Source organism: Ceratotherium simum, chromosome 5, assembly GCF_057802395.1.
Source record: "Ceratotherium simum simum isolate JZ-2026a chromosome 5, ASM5780239v1, whole genome shotgun sequence".
Lineage (NCBI taxonomy): Eukaryota > Metazoa > Chordata > Mammalia > Perissodactyla > Rhinocerotidae > Ceratotherium > Ceratotherium simum.
Window position 1 is genome coordinate 54054625 of NC_141904.1, and position 20590 is coordinate 54075214.

Below are 20590 nucleotides of genomic sequence, written 5' to 3' on the forward strand. Positions count from 1 at the left end.
TAGGAACATCCTAGAAACCTAAAACCCCATCCTCCGCAGCTCTTATTTGGGGTCCCACAGACCTTAGTTTTTTACGAAATTCCAACAGACCTAGTTACCTGTTTTCCTAGGTCATGACAGATAAAAAACAGCAGGTGAGCAGACCATTCTAGCTTTTAATAAACATACGTGGTAATGAGTGACCTAAGAAACTATAAAAAGCAATCTAGAATAATTTACCAAGGAGGCAACGGAGTCAAGCACGGAATTATAGACCAGCTTTTTGGTCTGCTTGGCTTCAGGTCCTTGACCCACCACTGGCTTAATAAGCAACCTTTGGCACATCCCTCAATCACTCTCAGCTTCAACTTCCTTCTCCCTAAAATGGGTTACTGTGAAGATCAAGAAAACAATGGGACAGCAATCCTTAAGTGCTGAATGACCTTGCAGCATTAATGATGACTGATGTGTGTGTATATAAAAATGAGTCATAAAGCAGGGCCGGCCCAGTGGCATTAGTGGTTAAGTGAGTGCGCTCTGCTTTGGCGGCCCGGGGTTGGTGGGTTCGGATCCGGGGCGTGGACCCACACACCGCTCATCAAGCCATGCTGTGGCAGCGTCCCACGTACAAAATAGAGGAAGATTGGCACTGATGTTAGCTCAGCGACAACCTTCCTCAAGCAAAAAGAGGAGGAGTGGCAATGGATGTTAGCTCAGGGCCAATCTTCCTCACCCAAAAAAACATCAGTCATAAAGCAATAGTTAGCATAGCTCTGCTCTAAGAAAGCAGGCAGGTATAGCAAACATTTTAGGGTGAATTTCGTTTGGAAACACATTAAAATGTTAATAATTATTAGGGAGATATATGATTAACCAATTTTTTTTTCTTTAAACTCATCTCTATTTCCCATGATCATATTTTACTTTCCTCCTTCCTTTTTTCTTTCCTTCCTTATCATCCTAGATGCCTGGCACATAATGACAGCTCAATAACCATGAATTGAGTGAATTGGGGAAATGACCCAGACTGTCAAGTCCCCTATAAAACACTGTTCTGGGCTGTGATTAGAACTGTACCCTTGGGGCCGGCCTAGTGGCGTAGCGGTTAAGTGCACGTGCTCCGCTGCGGCAGCCTAGGGTTCGGATCCCGGGCGCGCACCGACTCACCGCTTGTCAAGCCATGCTGTGGCGGTGTCCCATATAAAGTGCAGGAAGGTAGGCACGGATGTGAACTCAGGGCCGGTCTTCCTCAGCAAAAAGAGGAGGATAGGCGACAGATGTTAGCTCAAGGCTGATCTTCCTTACAAAAAAAAAAAACAAAAAAAAAACTGTACCCTCTATCTGGGGAAAGCTTAGAGGAGTAAACGAAGTTCTTTAGATGTCCACTCATACAAGTTACACACGTAATGTTTAGCTACCGGGGAGGGAAGTGCTCATTTAATTAACAGACACCAGGGGATTCAGCTAAGAATCCCTGTGGCCTGTGATCCGGCTGGCTGGGAACAGGTTGGAAACAGGCAGACAAGGGTTTTCTGTGTCGGTTTTGTTGTCTCGCCCCACCGTATCTCACCAGCACGAGGCTCTGGCAAAGTGTAGCAACTTATTCAAAAGTTCCTATTTCTATAAATTAAATAAAAACACAATTAAAATTTGGTAGGTGCTAAAACTTGGTTTTGAACTTTTATTAAAAAAATATATTTGCAAACATATAAAATTTAGGATGAAAAATGCTCATTTGAAAACATGTAATAACTTAAAATATTTGCAAACATACACAGATGATATAAAATTCATACCATTAAAAATGTTAATGATGCAGTATTTCGCTCATGGAACAAAAATCTTGCTGTGATTCCAGAGCCTCTCATCCTCCCATTTCAGGAAGCCGAGAGTCTGGTCCAATGAAAGTCATGAGAGTACAGTCAAAGCAGTAATACAGAATAAAAACCATTTAGAACACATATTTTAAAAACATGTTTCTTAAGGAATCACGCAGATAAAAGGGAAACACAATTTTGCATTTTTCCCAAAGTGAACGATATTGCATCTTAGCATTTCAAATGAAGATGTCAAATACAAAACCGAGTGAACCATTGCACACATTTCTCCTGCCGAATTTGCTGAAAAACAGGCTCCTTGAGGCCCCGGCTCACTCAGGGAAATGTTCTCAAGCACAGCTTTTAAAAAGCCCAGTGTAAGTTGCTTCACTTGGTGCAGATCTTAAGATTTTAAACACTCGAGGGGCCAGCCCGGTGGCGCAAGCGGTTAAATGCGCACGCTCTGCTGTGGCGGCCCGGGGTTCGCCGGTTTGGATCCTGGGCGTGCACTGACGCACTGCTTGGCAAGCCATGCTGTGGCGGCATCCCATATAAAGTGGAGGAAGATGGGCACGGATGTTAGCCCAGGGCCAGTCTTCCTCAGCAAAAAAAAAAAAAAAAAAAAAAAAAGGAGGAGGATTGGCAGATGTTAGCACAGGGCTGATCTCCTCACAAAAAAAAAAAAAAAGATTTTAAACACTTGAAAACACAGGGCACTACTGGTTCCAGAAAGTACTTGGAATACAACTGGAGAAAACCAAAGATAGGTCAGAAAGAAACACGTGCTCTGCAGCAAATGTGCAGCAAGAACACAGGACACACGTCCCTGTGATGCATGTCTTCACTCACACGGAACGAGCCCACTCGTGCCTGTGCCACCTCTCATTCCTCTGCGTTTCTACGTTTGCCCAGAGTTACAGTATGATGGCTGATTTTGTTTTTTAAGCAGTTAGGCACCTTCAATTTCATGTTGCATTATTAGTAATACAATGGCAGTTATGGCCTCTACTACGAAAATGAGAAAATTTCAAACTACATTCTTTGGGGAGGAGAGTAATAAAGCTGCATGGTTTAAAAATATTTACCTAGTAAAGGATTCAATGGGGTTTATAATTTTTACAAGGAAACATGGGCAGAAAAAGAACAAATGCTCAACATGCAAAATCGGGTCAGACATATTCTAAACTAAGCCTGTGCATCCTCCGGCAGAGAAGGACCCAGGTCAACGTGCGCTCTTAACAAAACAGCACTCTGGATGGTTACTCAAAAGCCTTCTAAAGTAAGCTGTGGACATTCACATGCAGATGGCATGAAATGCTTCTCCTGACACTGACAGTCACTTGAAAACCTAGAATTCCAAGTCATACCTCACAAATCTCGGGAGAGATGCACAATGAGGAGGAGCTTCTGCCTTAAAGGAACGAGGCTGTTTGGAGGTGCAGGAGTCCATTCAAAGACATCACATTAACTACATCAAAAGAAGAGCAGTGCCACCCATCGGGGTTGGGGATAGGCATACAGATAGACAGGGTGCCTAAAAGCAGGTCACCTAGAGTTCTGCAAAACCTAGCAAGAAGCATCTCTGTTTTGGTGTCCATTTTGATTCAACTAAGGTTTAAAACTAAGGTTCTAGTAAACACACTGCAGCAACATAAACATGCAACCTAAGCTAGCATGAGGTTCTGGACAGTAAGCCTGAACGAAGAATAAGGCAACTGAACTGTGACTTTCGGGCCAGGGTCAAACAACTGCAACTATGCAGGCTTGGTCTGAACTTCCTGGTAATCATGATGGTGAACTTCTGGCTTCTGAATTTTAAGTAAATGCTTTGAATATATAAATTTAGGAGTTGAAACAGGTTTACCCTTTTCAAGTCTCCATGACTTGGGCACTTAAAAGTTTACTTTCACACTAAAGAAACTTTATCACAGATTCTCTTTATCATCTATCATATTCATTCCTTGGATTAAAGGGTGAAAATTAACAGATTTGATTACAGACCCTCTTTAGGATATTCTCTCAACTCTCTCATGATATTATACATACCCAAATCATCATTTCAATTCAAATGTCTATTGTAACAAGAATCCCCTGATTCTTCCATTTACCAAAGCCCACTGAGACTACACTAGGGGTGTGATCAAACCTACCGGTGCAACTGTTTTCTGAGAACAGTCACGTGGCTCCCCGGACACCCTCTCCTGGAGTCAGCAACACTCTGTATCTTATTATAACTTTCTCTTTCCCACGTGATGCACGAGCAATTCATTTTTGGTTGCTGAATTTGCACACTATCTTTGAAAACAAACTATTTCTAATTGAGTATGAGAACTTAGAAGCTTCCCTGACTTCTGCACAATTCACAAATAGGTAGGTAGACAGCAACAGAAGATCTAAATTGAGAAGCAGAAAAGTTGCCCAGAAAGCACGTTTACATTAACAAAAGCCACTCAAAGTATTCTTTAAGCTAAAAAACTAAAACCGAACTAAAACAAGCAGGTAATTCACAAGTTATTTTCTAAAATCTCGGCTAGAAAGAAATCTATGGACTTATGACTGAGTTACCATTAAAGCTTAAATGATTGTTCCCAAGGAACCATCACATCTGTCAGCATTATTCACAGCTAATCCTTATGCTAGCTGGTCGAGCCAATTGGGTTTTTACCCCATCATTAAATAGTGCTCAGAAAAGTAAGCAGTGCATCTTAATTGGTTATATACTACAAAATGACCTGTATCATAGAAATGAAGACACTTTCATTCAAAGAATATCTTAAAATTACTATTGCTGAAATAAATCAAAATCTACATTAAAATATTAGTAATCACCATTACATGCTGTAAAAGAATAAATAGAAATCATGGCAGATCAATAGCAGCATAACAAAGCATCTTTACATATTTTCACACTTTGGGCTGCACAAGTACTCACAGCCTAGGAATACATTGGTAAAGTTCTGAATTTCACACTCTGTTTTTAAGTCCACATTCTACAATAAAGTAAGGGCAGCGTGAATAACAGCTCCCTTTTCTGCATAGCTTTAAAACTATTCTCAGTAGACTCAAGGAATGAAACCAGAATGGCTTTGTCAGATTGGTCCACTGGTCCTTTTGTCAATGTTAAGGAAAACAATCAACAATGACTTCTAACTGTGTTTAGACAGAGAAGGAAAATAAGGCTATGCTTCACACACAAACTTAACATTTTCAAAGCCACTGAGAGTTTAACTTAAAGATTTCTGATAGAATTCAGGCTTTACCAGCTCCTGCCTTTGCTTCAAAGGTGTGACATGCCCACTCCCACACCACCACAGGGCCTGACAGGGCCCTATTCTAGTGGCACCCCTGTGCTGGGAGCCCAGTGCATGCCAGCACTGGGGACACTTAAAAACAAACATAATTAAGAAATTTCAGAACTTTTAAGGCCCAAATGGGGCATTCATATAAAATATACTTCACTTGAACAAATCAGTACTAATTTGCCAACCTAAATGCTGATTCTTAAATCTTGAAGCCACTTTGCACAGAGCTGCCTTCTGCTCTGTTCAGAACTTGACTATCAGCCTGATGCTTAAGTTTCTGGGGGGGAGGGGAGGAGGGGAGGGGGACGGGTGTGGGCTGGGCTGAACTCTGACTGCTGCAAGGCTGGTGCAATCCCTCCTCCCTAAGACCTTGACAGTGAAAGCAAGCTGAAGATCAGACTCCTTATTTCTCATACTTGCTTACAGCTGATGAAAACACCCACACAACTTAACACAATGGTCTTTTTTTTTTGTCAAAACAAAGGTCTGCTGGTGATGCTTCACAGTGAAACCTCCATTATCACTGAGAACGTCACTTGGAAAACATTCTTAAGGAATGAGTCTCTTTCTCATAGGCTCAATTTCAGGATTCTCGAAACCCAACGTTCTATTTAGAAGTTTCCATGATGAGGCCTATTTGTTTCTGAGGTCAACACTCTGCCTTCAGATTTATTCTGCTCCAGTCACAGGCTGTGGTTGTCCTTGTTCTTGGTCAGAACCTGCAAGTAGACTTCATGAAGCGTACTGAGGAAGCTGGAATCATTCTGGAAGAGACGGTAACGTCACACTTACCTCATCAGAATTTACTTCCTTAGTTACAGTTTAGGAAAAAAGCTGTATAACTGATTTGTGTAATTAATACCCAAAGAATCTCACCATCAAAAAACAACCATAATTAATATTTTGGAATTCACTCAGATATTTTTCCAACAGGAGTGTATGCTCAGGAACAGAGAAACATTATTCCCGGCTGGTCTTAAATTTACTTTATGAACTGATTTTCTAAGAACTTATCAATTTGTTTTTTCTTTTAATTAAAGAATGAAAATTCAAAGACTAGACTGATATCCTACATACCTTTATTAGATGTATTAACGTATCCTGGAGCTGAGACTTGCTCAGAATAATGGAAGGCTTTCTCTGATTTTCTGATGTTCCAACAGTTAGAGGAGAAGGAGAGCTTGCTTTCCTCTCAAGGTCTGTGGACCTTGTAACTGTCTGCTGGAAAACACTTGGGGACAGCAGGACTGAAGACACCGCCGTGGTTGTTGCAGTAACCAGTGGGGAGCCTACAACCTGCAGGGAAACAATGGTCATTTTGCACCAAAGTGCGGAAGCCAGCAGCTGGCCTAGAGTAGGGAACACCTAATAAGAGGCATAAGCAGTAGGAGACTGAAGCGCAGAGTCCAGTGCTAACTATCCGGGGTTCAGATAAACATTTAGTTGAAGCACTTGAGCATTTTATGTCGGGTTATGAAGCTTGTCAGCTAAAGGATGAAGAGCTCATTTATACAAGAAGAATGCCCTAAGTTGTTATAGGAGGCCAAGTTGGATAATCACAGAAGGCAAATTTGAGAAATAACAGCACGGTATGCATAATAAATGTAGTTTTTATATGCGGGGCAGGGAAATGACTGGAAGAGGGCATGAGGGAACTTTCTGGGATGATGCAAATGCTACATAGCTTGATTGAGTGGTTACCCAAGGGATCTGTGTGTTAAAACTCATTAAAACCTGCATTTTATTGTATGTAAATTTTAAGAGGATTTTAAAAATCCAGTTATACGAAGCATTAGTTTCTTTTGTAGCATTCAATATATTTATTATACCATTACAGGTATCAAAGATACATTTCCTAAAAAATACAACTAACATCTACCTCCTTCCCCCATTTAGATGTGCTTCTAGGCTAATAATGGCTAGCCATCAGAATACACTAAACCAGTAATAATCAGTATTTTTAATAATTCTCATATTTGATACAACCAACAGAGATCTGTATTTCTCTTTTTCCCATCTGTCATCCTCCTCATTTACAAACAGCAAAGAGCTTGCCATAGTTTTAAGGCTGTGGTTTCTGAGCCATTTAGCTTGTTTTTTGGTGCAACACCAGGCTGAGAGCTCCCGCCCATCACCATGTAGCAGGACAAGCTAAGGAAAGACTGGTTAACGAGACCAGTCAGAAGCTGGCTTTCAATTCTGAGACTCAGGAGAGGGGTCAAGGCTCGAAGGCAAATGGGAACGTCAAATTTTAGGAACTGAACAAAGTTAAGTGTGCATTTCAAGGCTGGTAGGTAATGAAGGGTGGGGACAACTTTAAAAAATGGGGCAGGGGAGAACAAGCACGGGACAGAGCACGCAGGCCCGGGAGGCTTTGTTGGCTGAGCAATGCGAGCCAATGAGAGCATCATAGCACGGTAGTGACTCTGTTAACCTAGACAGCCCAGTTCTTCCAGGGCAAAGAATATTTCCTACACACAGAAACCAGGCTGACACGCTCCCAGCAGTGGCCCATTCACAAACACCGAGTAAGTGCCCACCCGGTGGCCAACTCCACCTTTGTATACACACAGCTGGGGAAGACATCCATACAGAGAGATGACTGGAGGCCTACAGAGGCCACAGCAATGAAGCTTGTCTGGGGGAGCTGGGGAGCCTAGTCTGGGAGGGGGAATCTAAGCTGGGTCTAGGCCTAAAAGCTAAAATTTTCCACTCAAGTGACAATGTTCGACTTCACACCCAGCAGAAGAACTTAAACAGACACAATGTGTTCTTCAGAAAAAGGGAGTCCTTGGGGCCGGCCCGGTGGCGCAAGTGGTTAGGTGCGCGTGCTCTGCTGTGTTGGGGTTCACCAGTTCGGATCCCGGGCGCACAGCTATGCACTGCTTGTTAAGCCATGCTGTGGCGGCGTCCCATATAAAGTAGAGGAAGATGGGCATGGATGTTAGCCCAGGGCCAGTCTTCCTCGGCAAAAAAAAAAAAAAAAAAAAGAGGAGGATTTGCAGATGTTAGCTCAGGGCCGATATTCCTCACAAAAAAAAAAAAAAAGAAAGAAAAAGGGAGTCCTTACCGGGATGGCACTGGATAACACTTTAGGCTGGGCAAAGACTTCAGGATCCTGGTTTTGCTGCATAGACTGCAATGTTTAAAAAGAAAAGATGAATAGATGTAGCATGTTTCTATTAAGATTTCCTAGTTACTGGGGAAAATCTAGGTTAGCAATAAGGAATAGTTCAGACGTTAATCATTCCTAGATTCCTGAGGGAAGAGGCTGACAGGAACTTGTGACAATGCAACCAATGACTCGACTGCAGGACCCCTCCAGTTCCCCCCAGAAAAGGGGTGTGTGCAAAGCCTTTAAGGTATCTCTAATGAAAAAGCCAAAACCTGTGTCTCTTATAAGAGCTGGGGACAGCCCAAGTGTATTTTTGCTTTTGAGTCTGTAGAGATGCAAGATCCTGGCAGCATGACACCTCTTGATGAGGTGATTTCAACTTTGGACAGGTGGCATTAGACAGTCCTCATTTCAGAGTCTCACTTCCACATGCTAAATTTTGTCCTCATCTTTAGGAGACAAAGAATTTCTTTTTGTAGACCAAATTAGAACTCAATGAAGTCCCAGGTCCTAAAATTTGATACTGCCATGTAAATGAAAATTTTCACATATGTAAGCATCCTCTGCAAGGAGGCATGCTAGAGAGCAGAGTGCTGTCCCAGAGGTCAGAATCTGGAGAGCGCAGCACTGAAGACTGCTGGCTGCACTTCCAGAGCAACAGAACAGCGGCAGCAGGCGCCTTTTGGGGGCGTGATACCTATCTGTTAAACAGACATTCTCTCTCCTCCTCATACTGCAGAGAACTGTAAGAGAAATGGCGAAAAATAACAATTTAATGATGTAACCAAGATACTAAGTTTCTTCTCTTTTTGTATAAGATTTCAAAGGAATGGAACAAAATATTCCATTAGCTAAGAAATAATATACAATTATTATGATGGGTTCTTCTATGTAATATTACTTGGTAAAATGTTAAGATTGGGGATTATTATTATTATTATTACTAAAGGGCACGAGACTAAAATCCTGAAAGGCAACACTATTTTTTTTTTTTTTTTGTGGAAGATTAGCCCTGAGCTAACATCCGTGCTAATCCTCCTCCTTTTTGCTGAGGAAGACTGGCTCTGTGCTAACATCTATTGCCAATCTTCCTCCTTTTTTTTTTTCCCCTCCAAGCCCCAGTAGATAGTTGTATGTCATAGTTGCACATCCTTCTAGTTGCTGCATGTGGGACGTGGCCTCAGCATGGCTGGAGAAGCGGTGCCTCAGTGCGCGCCCAGGATCCGAACCCGGGCTGCCAGTAGCGGAGCGCGCGCACTTAACCGCTAAGCCACGGGGCGGGCCCCCAACACCGTTTTAGAGTAGAAGGTTCTACCCTCTTTTAGTTCTGTGATCTTGCACAAGTCACTTAAACTCTGAACTGATTAAAACTCACCAACCTTATAAATTATTGAGGGACAAACCTCTTCTTCACCCTCCACACCCAATCTCCCAATCTCACTGACCACATGTCTTAACAAATCTACTTGTCCACTCCCCAATTCAGCTCAAGTCTGGGTGACTGCCACAGCCTCTTTCCCGATAGGTCGTCCTACTCCCGCCTTCTCCTTTCCCAGCATGTCACCCATTGCTCGAAGCCCTTGAAAGACTCCCCAGGGCTCTGAGAACAGTCCTCTAACTCCTTAACACAATTTACAAAGTCTTGCTCATCAACCAACACCCACTCCTCCAAGTTTCTTTCCACAGTAAACCCAGTCACTAAAGTTCTTTAAGTTTAGCAAACGCCTTCTCATCTCCAGACCTCTGCACATGCTATTTTCCTTGCCTCAAACACTCTTCCCACCTCTGGGAAAGGTCTGGCTAACTTTTACTGAGTCTTCAGATCTTGGCTGAAACATCAATTTCACTAGGAAGCTTTATTTGACCTCATCCCTCCAAATCTGGGAGGCCCCTCCTGAATCCCTAGTGTGCCTGGCACAAAGCGGGCGCTCAATGAGAGTACTGAGGGAGCTGGGAACAGAAGAAAGCTCGGGATAATCTGGATCTATGGTCCCGAGGCAATGAGAACTCCTGGAACTGTCAGGCAAAAAAAACAAAAAACCCCAAAGTGCAGACTCTGATAGAAAAATACAACACTGTTAGCTTTTATCAGTTGAAATAACTTTGGGAAGTGGAATTAAGTTACAACAACATTTACCAATTATTTCGTTGTTCACAGGGCTTCTTACCTCCCGTTTCTTCTAGCCCCTGACATACTCAACAGTTGTCTCTTTGAAATGCCTCTGTCGCATGTCAGTCAAAATCAAGGTCTTTGCAGGTTCATCCCACCCAATTACAGCCACCCATGCTTCCACTAGTACCTGAAGGGGAGCAAGCACCATGTTGCTCAGTGACGCTGAGGCTCTTGCTGCTGATGTCTTAGGGGGAGGCTCTATGAAGCTCTCAGGCGTGGCCAGCTGGCCGGCTGCTGGAGAAAAGCTGGGTGCCATTGCACCTTTCCCAAGTGACTGTGTCTGTATTTGGTCATGCTGTGGGGGCAACCTGAGTTTCTGGAGAAGATCAATGCTTGGGAGGGATGTACCAGCTGTGTTTGTCATGCTCAGTGGGGCCCTGAAGGGGCTCTGGCTGACAGTCAGACTGGCGTGGCTCAGCTCAGGGACCGGCTGACTCAGGAGCGGAGACCTCTGTCTAGGCGTGGTCTTCACCGCCTGCATCATGGCGGTGTTTCGGGGTAAGGTAGGAGGAACCTGTGCAGTAGGAGCTTCTGCAGGCAGAGTGGGACTGAGCATAGGGCGCAATGGGATCGCATAGTTTGCGGCCTGCTTTTCACTGGACTGTGTGATGGAGGCAGGAGTGATTAGCACCGGGGTGGTGACTTCAGGCTGGACTGAGTGGTGGGCAGCATGATGGACACCCAGGTTTTCTGACTGAGGGGCCCCTCCTGACTGCTCAAAGGAAAATGGTAGGAACGAGCTAGGCTCTTTCTGGGAGGCATCTCCTGGCAGCTTCTCCACTTCTTCTGAATCCAGACCCACAACTGTTGGCTGCTCCTTTGGCAAAGAGGTTCCAAATAATTCTTCCACTGTCAGATGTTTGTGTCCAGATGGAGCAGACTGAAAAACAAACCAAACCACCCAATGAAAGAAATATCTTGCAAATCAGCGTAACCAAACTTCTTTTCCATCAGCCAAAACAGTTTGCAGAAGCAAGGATGGATGGAGTCTGAAAGTAAGGAAACGGAACAAACTGAAGATGTACTAGGGGTTAAGGCCAATATGCAACTGGTCTCCCCAAGCTGGTGGACAGAAATCAGCATCAGTAGTAACATTCAAATTTTAAGGACTCCAGGTGATAATGTTACAATTCACCCCTTTTCTTGGCAAGGATATAAAGATATAAGGTATAGGGGCAATTATCTTATTAAAAAGCTAATTATGCCTAATTGCTCCATGTCAGTAACACATGTAGGGAAACTATACTCAAGAGGATAGAGACTAACGCTGATCAAGCAATCCTACTTGATTTTCACCATTCTTGATAAAAAGCTAGGCACTGCACCTCAAGGACTGGGTCTCAAATACCAGAAAATAAATTTAACCATTTTTTTTAATAGCAGGCCATTCTTCTTTCCTATTACCAAATCACAAAATCCTTAAGAAAAAGCAAAGCATTTATGCCTGAAAATGTTAAATTTACACATATTTTAGTGATATGGTTTATTGACACCATTGCAACAATTCAAAAGAGAAATATTCACGCTTTCCACCTGCGAGCTTTCCTGCACCTCCATGCAGTATTGCCATAGTCATTTATCCTTTATGTACTGAATACCCACAGGGTGCCAGTTCCTGCTCTGACCTGGGCCCAAGGAACACAGCAGGGAGTAACAAAAAAGTCCTACCCTGACAGAGCTTACGTCTAGTGGGAGACAAACCTAAGTACTTTGAAAACACAAGCATCCTTAACCCAGGGTTTTATTCCTAAAGCATGTGGACTACTTAGTTGTTTAGGTTTATGTTTATATGGAAAAAATATTCACTGAAACACACAATCTCCAGGGCCTCATAAAGTGTATAAAGGCCCTGAAGTACGCTGTATCTGAAATATAATGATGATAGCACCACGGTATGATTGCATCTCTACAGGAAAACAAGCTCAGTTTTTCCCAGGCAAATGTTTGCTTCATCCATTTGACAAATAATTATTGAGTTCACTGGGTGCCAGGGGAACTGTACTGTGATGGGTGGGGGTGGGGAAAAGGGGAGAGAGGGAGCTTACTAGCAGCAGGCTCTTAAGGGCAGAGGGTTGGAGATCTCCTTTGTTAAGGAGGGGCAACAGGGAAGGGGGTCCAGCACTGAGGACTGTGGTTGCAGGAAGCTTACATATGAGGGACAGAAAGTCATGGGAGGGCCACTGTGTATTTTCTCGCAGGTGTGAGGACAGCCTCATCTCTGGGGTGAGATGTGGCAGAACAGGCCTGAGGAGAGCGCAGGCAGTGCAAAATAACTGCTGTGGAGGAAGAGGCAGAAGCCTCCTCCAGTTGTAAAAATAGTAATTTCATACCAAACCACTTTATCTTAGAAAATATTCAATAAAGAGAATTCTATTAATATTAAAAGCTAACATAATATATGTTGCCAAGTTAATGTGACAAGAGGGTTTGTTTAGGTGAAAGAATTCGAATGGCAAATTTAGGTCCCCCACTAATGCTGTAGTGAGACTAGTAAGACTATCTTATCATAACACTTTCTAGCACTTTAAGGGATTTTCCAGATTCAGAATCTCACTTCAAATATAAGGCAGCACTAAAATCTTTTGCAAAAAAATGCAAAAGATTTTATATGGTTTAATTTCCTCACATTTTTACTTCTGAAAAAACTAGAGCTTAGGATCTGAAGCCAAAGATACTTAGGTTTCAATTCCCAGCTGTTAACTGGGAAAGTTACATAAACTTTCTATTCAGTTCCCTCATCTGAAAAATGGGAGCAAATGTGGTAATCACCCCATAGAGCTGTTGTGAAAATTAAATTATCAATATAATGTCCGGTGCCTAACAAGCAAGCAATAGATGGAAGCTGGCTACTGTTATCATTATATGAACACCACGTACTCTTAATAGCAATCATGATAAATCTGTGTTTGGATATGTTTTAAAGAACATCAAATGGTGTGTTGGGATATTAAAAATTCATCAAATCCTCTGGAATGTCATACTCTCAAAATGCAAAATAACAACAAAAAAACCACCTGGTGGGATATCAAAGCTATGCTATTTTAAACCACCCTGTCGTTCCCTGATGCAGAGTCATTAAAGACACAGCTGGTTGTTTAAAACTCACTGGTAACATTTCAAATTCATTGAATGTAACTCAAAACAGACAATGAATTCTCATTTGGGACAGACTTCTCTTTGTCTCTGTCTAGGCCATATAACTGTAGTAGAATGCACAGGTTCCATTTCCCAAGGTGAACACTGTGATTTATTCACTTTTGGATCCCTGGCATCATAAATGTCTATTGATGACCACAGAGATAATTCCCCCCACCTCCATTTCTACAAATTCCGGTAAAATATACATAACAAAAGTTACCATTTAACCAAACTTAAGTGTAAAATTCAGGGGCGTTCAGTACATTTACAAGGTTGTGTAACTACCACCACCAGCTATTTCTAGAACTCTTTCATCAACCCAACAGAAACTCTGTACCCATTAAATACTGACTCCCCATCTTCTCTCTCCTCCACCATCTCACCCACAGCCCCTGGCATCTCTAGTCTACTTTCTGTTTCTATGAATCTGCCTACTCTAGGTACCTCATATAAGTGCAATCATACAATACTGTCCTGTGAATGGCTTATTTCACTTAGCCTAATGTTTTCAAGGTTCATCCATGTTGTAGCATGTATCAGAATTTCATTCCTTTTTAAGACTGAATAATATTCCATTGTGTTATATACCATATCTTGTTTAACCATTCATCTAATGACTGACACTTGGATTGTTTCCACCTTTTGGCTATTGTGAATAATGCTGCTATGAACGTTAGTGTAAAAGTATCTGTTTTAATCTTTGTTTTCAATCCTTTTGGGTATATAATCAGAAACAGAATTGCTGGATCATATGGTAATTCTACGTTTAACTTTTTGAGGAACTGCCAAACTGTTTTCCACAGCTGCTGCACCATTTTACATGCCCACCAACAATGCCAAGAGGATTCCAATTTCCCCATGTCCTGGCCAACACTTGTTGGCCATTTGTATATCTTATTTGGAGAAATGTCTATTCAAGTCCTTTGCCCATTTTTAAATCGGGTTAATTCTTTTTTATAAACATTATGTTTAGAACAAGATGTTCAAGACTGCCTGCAAAAACAGTACTGGAAAACTACACTAATTCTTATTCATTAATGCAAATTATGTAGATCTTCACCACCACATTCTGTTTTATATACATGTGTATATATACATACACACAAACCAACATCTAGATATACCTACTTTGAAAAATACAGACCGTATTGGGGCTATTTCGCAGAAATTTAAGTCTTTTCCAGATAAGAATACTATTTTCATGTTATAAGAAAAGGACCAATCAAACAGGACATGGAGGGCCGGCCCTGTGGCTTAGCGGTTAAGTGCGTGCTCTCTGATGCTGGCGGCCCGGGTTCGGATCCCGGGTGCGCACCGACGCACCGCTTCTCCGGCCACGCTGGGGCCGTGTCCCACATATGGCAACTGGAAAGCTGTGCAACTATGACATACAGCTATCTACTGGGGCTTTGGGGCGAAAATAAAATAAAATAAATCTTCAAACAGGACATGGAGAAGCCTCACCATGAAATACACCTTAGGCTTCAAGAATAGCATGATCCAGGTAGCAACTTTTACCTGTCTAGTGAAACACAAATCAACTTTTGAACAATTAAAATTACCTGCATTTACATTTGGGATGTTTTTACACTTACACTTAAAAATAGGTATTTCTAACGGTTTAAAATCTACTTCATATTAAAAAATGAAACCATATGGTGGAACCCTGAACTCTGACTACAAAAGACACAGAAAGTTTCTAGATTTCTCCATGTTGCATCCCTAGAACTTTGGCCAGGCCAGAAACAGACTCCGTGTTTCTCTGGAATAGGGTGCCTGGTAAAGCATCAGGGTTTCAGTGGTGTCTCACATAAGAAGGAATAAATGAAGCTGTGATGGCAGTTAACAGTCATCCCGGACAGCATGTGCACTATATGGGAGCCCCACGCTACGCACTTTATATGTACTACTCTGTTAATCTGCCAGGGCAGCACTACTATTACCGCCATTTTATAGACGCTGCCCAAGTACAACAACAGAATCCAACTCCAACTTAGTTCCCACAATTCAGTCCATTCTTAACCATTATGCCACCACACTGAGGTGTCAATTAAGCAGGTTACGGGTTACCTACTCAATTGGATGGTGATATTGACCTCTAGAAAACAGGTGCAGCTAAAGCTTGAAGAATGAAGAGGCGGCTCCAGGTTAAAATGTCTCAACTTTTGGAAATATGTAACAGGCTGCATCAGTCACAAAAGGCTGAGTGAGCAGAACACGCTTCTCCACACAAGCTCCCAAAAGCTTTACAGTCTCTGTGTTTGACAGGACCCTCTCTGTACTTCTCTGCCTATGACAAGAAATACTGGCTACGCTCTTCTAGTAGTTGGGCTTATTTATTCACGGGTTCATCTTGCAGCATCCATAGAAAAGGTGAAAATTTATTCTTTCCTCATGTCTGAATATTCTTAAAGTCTGGATTCTGAGTTTTGTAATGCCTCAATTAAATCAAGTGTTAGTAATACCATTCCCCCTGGGAAATGGAATTCAGGGAGCAACAGCATGTATGGTGCACAACAAAATTCTAATATATCGTATCAGGTTTTACATTGTTCCTTCCTCACCCACAGCTCTTGATATTTAGAGAATTTCACATTTCCATTTTGATTTATTGTGTCCATGTAAGATATCCTACCTGGTCAGTGCACTGGGCACAATAGAAGGTATGAGTTATTCTATTTTATTGAGGTTATATTGGCTTATAACACTGTGGAAATTTCAGGTGTACATTATTATATAGTATAGACTGCATCATGTTCGCCACTAATAGTCTAGTTCTTATCTGTCATCATACGTATGTGCCCCTTTACCCCTTTCCCTCTGGTAACCACTAATCTGTTCTCTATGTATGTGTTTATCTTCTACATATGAGTGAAATCATATATTTGTCTTTCTCTCTCTGACTTATTTTGCTTAGCATAATGTCCTCAAGGTCCATCCATATTGTCACAAATGGCACAATTTTGTCTTTTTTTTATGGCTGAGTAGTATTCCACTGTATATATATATATATATATATATATATATACCACATCTTCTTTATCCATTCATTGGTTGATGGGCACTTGGGTTGCTTCCACATCTCTTAGCTGTTGTGAATAATGCTGTGATGAACATGGGTGCATAACTCTTTTTGAATTATCGATTTCATGTTCTTTGGATAAATACCCAGTAGTGGAATAGCTGGATCATATGGTATTTCTATTTTTAATTTTTTGAAAAATCTCCATACTGTTTTCCATAGTGGCTGCACCAGTTTGCATTCCCACCAGCACTCTTATGAAGGTTCCCTTCTCTCCACCTCTCTAATATTTGTTTTTTGTCTTGATAATTACAGCCATTCTGATCAGTGTGAGGTGATAGCTCGTAGTTTTGATTCGCCTTTCCCTGATACTTAGTGATGTTGAACATCTTTTCATGTGCCTGTTGGCCATCTGTATATCTTCTTTGGAAAAATGTCTGTTCCTATCCTCTGCCCATTTTTTTTGATAGGGTGGTTCACTTTTTTGTTGTTGAGTCGTATGAGTTCTTTATATATTTTGGAAATTAACCCCTTGCCAGATATATGATTTACAAATATTTTCTCCCCATTGGTGGGCTGTCTTTTTGTTTTGTTGATGGTTTCCTTTGCCATATGGAGGTTTTTCAGTCTGATGTAGTCCCTTTTGTTTATTTTTATCTTCTGTTTCCCTTGCCTCAGTAGATAAGGTATTCGAAAAGATATTGCTAAGACTGATGCCAAAGAGCATACTGCCTATATTTTCTTCTAGGAGTTTTATGGTTTCAGGTCTTACATTCAAGTCTTTAATCCACCTGAAGTTAATTTTTGTATATAGTGTAAGACAATGGTCTACTTTCATTCTTTGCACATAGCCGTCCAGTTTTTCCAACACCATTTATTCAAGAGACTTTCCTTTCTCCATTATATGTTCTTGGCTCCTTTGTTGAAGATTAGCTGTCCAAAGATGTGTGGGTTTATTTCCGGGCTTTCAATACTGTTCCACTGATCTCTGTGTCTGTTTTTCTGCCAGTACCATGCTGTTTTGATTACTATAGCTTTGTAGTATATTGTGAAGTCAGGGAGTGTGACACCTCCTTTGTTCTTTTTTCTCAGGATTGCTTTGGCTAGTCAAGGTCTTTTGTTGTTCCACATAAATTTTAGGATTCTTTGTTCTATTTCCATGAAGAATGTCACTGGGATTCTGACTGGGATTGCACTGAATCTGTAGATTGTTTTAGGTAGTATGGACATTTTAACTGTTTATTCTTCCACTCCATGAGCATGGAACAGCTTTCCATTTCTTTGCGTCTTCTTCAATTTCTTTCATTAATGTCTTACACTTTTCAGTGTATAGGTCTTTCACCTCCTTGGTTAAATTTATTCCTAGGTATTTTATTCTTTTTGTTGGATTATAAATGGAATTGCATTCTTGATTTCTCTTTCTGCTAGTTTGTTATTAGTGTATTGAATCACAATTGATTTTTGTATGTTAATTTTGTCCCCTGCAACTTTACTGTATTTGTTGATTATGTCTAATAGTTTTCTGGTGGATTCTTGAGGGTTTTCTATATACAGAATCATGTCATCTGCAAATAGTGACAGTTTTACTTCTTCCTTTCCAATTTGGATTCTTTTTCTTGCCTAATTACTCTGGCTAAAACATGCAGTATTATGTTGAATAACAGTGGCGAGAGTGGGCATCCTTGTCTTGTTCCTGTTCTCAGAGGAACAGCTTTCAGTTTTTCACTGTTGAGTATGATGTTGGCTGTGCGTCTGTCATATACGTTCTTTATTATGTTGAACTACTTTCCTAGAAGGTATGCATTATTCTTTTTTTTTTTTAAAGATTTTATTTATTTATTTATTTTCCCCCCAAAGCCCCAGTAGATAGTTGTATGTCATAGCTGCACATCCTTCTAGTTGCTGTATGTGGGACGCGGCCTCAGCATGGCCGGAGAAGCAGTGTGTTGGTGCGCGCCCGGGATCCAAACCCGGGCTGCCAGCAGCGGAGCGTGCGCACTTAACCGCTAAGCCATGGGGCCAGCCTGGTACGCATTATTCTTAATCACAGGAACCAAAAAACAATACTAAACAAATTAGGGAAATAGTCCCAAGGGAATTTTAATAAATGAATTATGAAACTGAAATGGAATTTAATATTATTAAGACTTGACAGCATTATTTGCTCCTCAGCACTAGATGGCAGTGTTACTAAACAAATGTACTACCTGTGTGTAGGGGCTGTTATCGATTTAAGGTAATTTTACTGAATCACATGGCTTCTGACAATTTTCAGATCTCAATATTTTACAAAGGTTTGTCACTCTGGCCTATAAAATGGAATTTTAAAAGTATGTGAAAAATGAAGGAATAACAATATCAGCATTATTCACATTAAAAGGTACAAGTCTCCAACTTGAATTCTGTATGTCCACAGATCCATCACTGGTGCTTTTGTTGAAAGGCTGAGCATCTACGGCTTATCACACTCATCTTCCATCTTTCAGTGGACAGTGTTTTATGGTTCTTAAGACATTTTTTGGGTCCTTTTCTTCATTTGGGTCTCACAGTAACTCTGTGAGCTAGGAAGTGCAAGAATTCTTTCTTCCTTTTTTTTTTTTTTTGTGAGGAAGATTAGCCCTGAGTTAACATCCATGCCAATCCCCCTCTTTTTGCTGTGGAAGACTGGCCCTGAGGTAACATCCGTGCCCGTCTTCCTCCACTTTATGTGGGACGCCGCCACAGCACGGCCTGACAAGTGGTGTGTCGGTGCGCGCCTGGGATCCAAACCCAGGCCGCCAGCAGTGGAGAGCGCACACTTAACTGCTATGCCATGGGGCCAGCCCAGGAAGTGCCAGAATTCTTAACCCCATGAATCAGAAAGGAAAGGGGAAGTGACTCATAATTCAAAAAGGGGAAGTGAGTGGCCCACTGAACACTCATGGCTGATAAACCAGATCAGAAGGAATCTAGGGACCTTGCTCCTTCCCTCCCTCCCTCTCTCAATATATATTTAAAAAAAAATTAAGGGTCCGGCCCAGTGGCATAGTGGTTAAGTTCGCGCATTCCGCTTCTGTGGCCTGGGGTTCACGAGTTTGGATCCTGGGTGCGGATCTACTCACTGCTCATCAAGCCATGCTGAGGCGGCGTCCCACACAGAACAGCTACAACTCCACAACTATGATATACAACTATGTACTGGGGCTTTGGGGAGAGAAAAGAAAAAGAGGAAGATTGGCAACACATGTTAACGCAGGGCCAATCTTCCTCAAAAATAAATAAAAAAATCAATTGTTTAAGAAAATAAATAAATTTTATATAGCTCTGCTTTTAATATATGTTTGATCTTTAGGATCCCAAATCCAAATACAGTAAAAATGGAGCAGAGGAATGTAGTATACAAACTCTGGTTTAAATTAATTATCAACTAAGTACCTAAAAACATTATGGATACATTGCTGATGGGAATGTAAAATGGCACAGCATCTTTGGAAAACAGTATGGCAGTTTCTTTTTTTTTTTTTTTTTTAATTTATTTGACTCAAAGGACTTATTTATTTATTTTTCCCCCCAAAGCCCCAGTAGATAGTTGTATGTCATAGCTGCACATCCTTCTAGTTGCTGTATGTGGGACGCAGCCTCAGCATGGCCGGAGAGGCGGTGTGTCGGCGCGCACCTGGTATCCGAACCCCGGGCCGCCAGCAGCGGAGCGTGCACACTTAACTGCTAAGCTACGGGGCCGGCCCGGCAGTTTCTTATTAAATGAAAACATGCAATTATCAAATGACCCAACATTCACACTCTTGGGCATTTATCCCAGAGAAATGGAAATTTATGTACAAAAACCTGCACACAAGTGTACATAAAGCTTTATTTGTAACAGCCCAAAACTGAAAACAACCCAGATGTCTTTCAAGAGGTGAATGGTTAAACAAATTGTGGTACTTCTATATCATGAAATACTAATCAGCAATAAAAGGGAATGAACTATTGATAACAAAACAATTTCAATGAATCTCCAGGAATTATGCTGAGTGAAGAAAGACAATCCCAAAGGTCATATAT

At 41.5% G+C, this 20590-nt stretch overlaps 1 protein-coding gene across 4 annotated transcripts in view; it reads right to left on the reverse strand.

Moving 5' to 3' along the window:
- Window positions 1-1646: 1646 nt before the first annotated feature.
- The window catches only part of DCP1A (decapping mRNA 1A), a 60524-nt gene continuing 41580 nt past the window's right edge, over window positions 1647-20590 (reverse strand). For 3 of the 4 annotated variants that reach the window (XM_004419819.3, XM_087431180.1, XM_087431183.1), the window contains exons 7-10: window positions 10514-11266; window positions 8169-8234; window positions 6176-6394; window positions 1647-5862 (exon numbers count right to left, since the gene is read on the reverse strand). In XM_004419819.3, coding sequence (XP_004419876.2) covers window positions 5782-5862; window positions 6176-6394; window positions 8169-8234; window positions 10514-11266 — 1119 coding nt within the window. In that variant the 3' untranslated portion in view covers window positions 1647-5781. The remainder of the gene's footprint in view (window positions 5863-6175; window positions 6395-8168; window positions 8235-10513; window positions 11267-20590) is intronic. The other variant, XM_087431182.1, reaches the window with a different exon arrangement.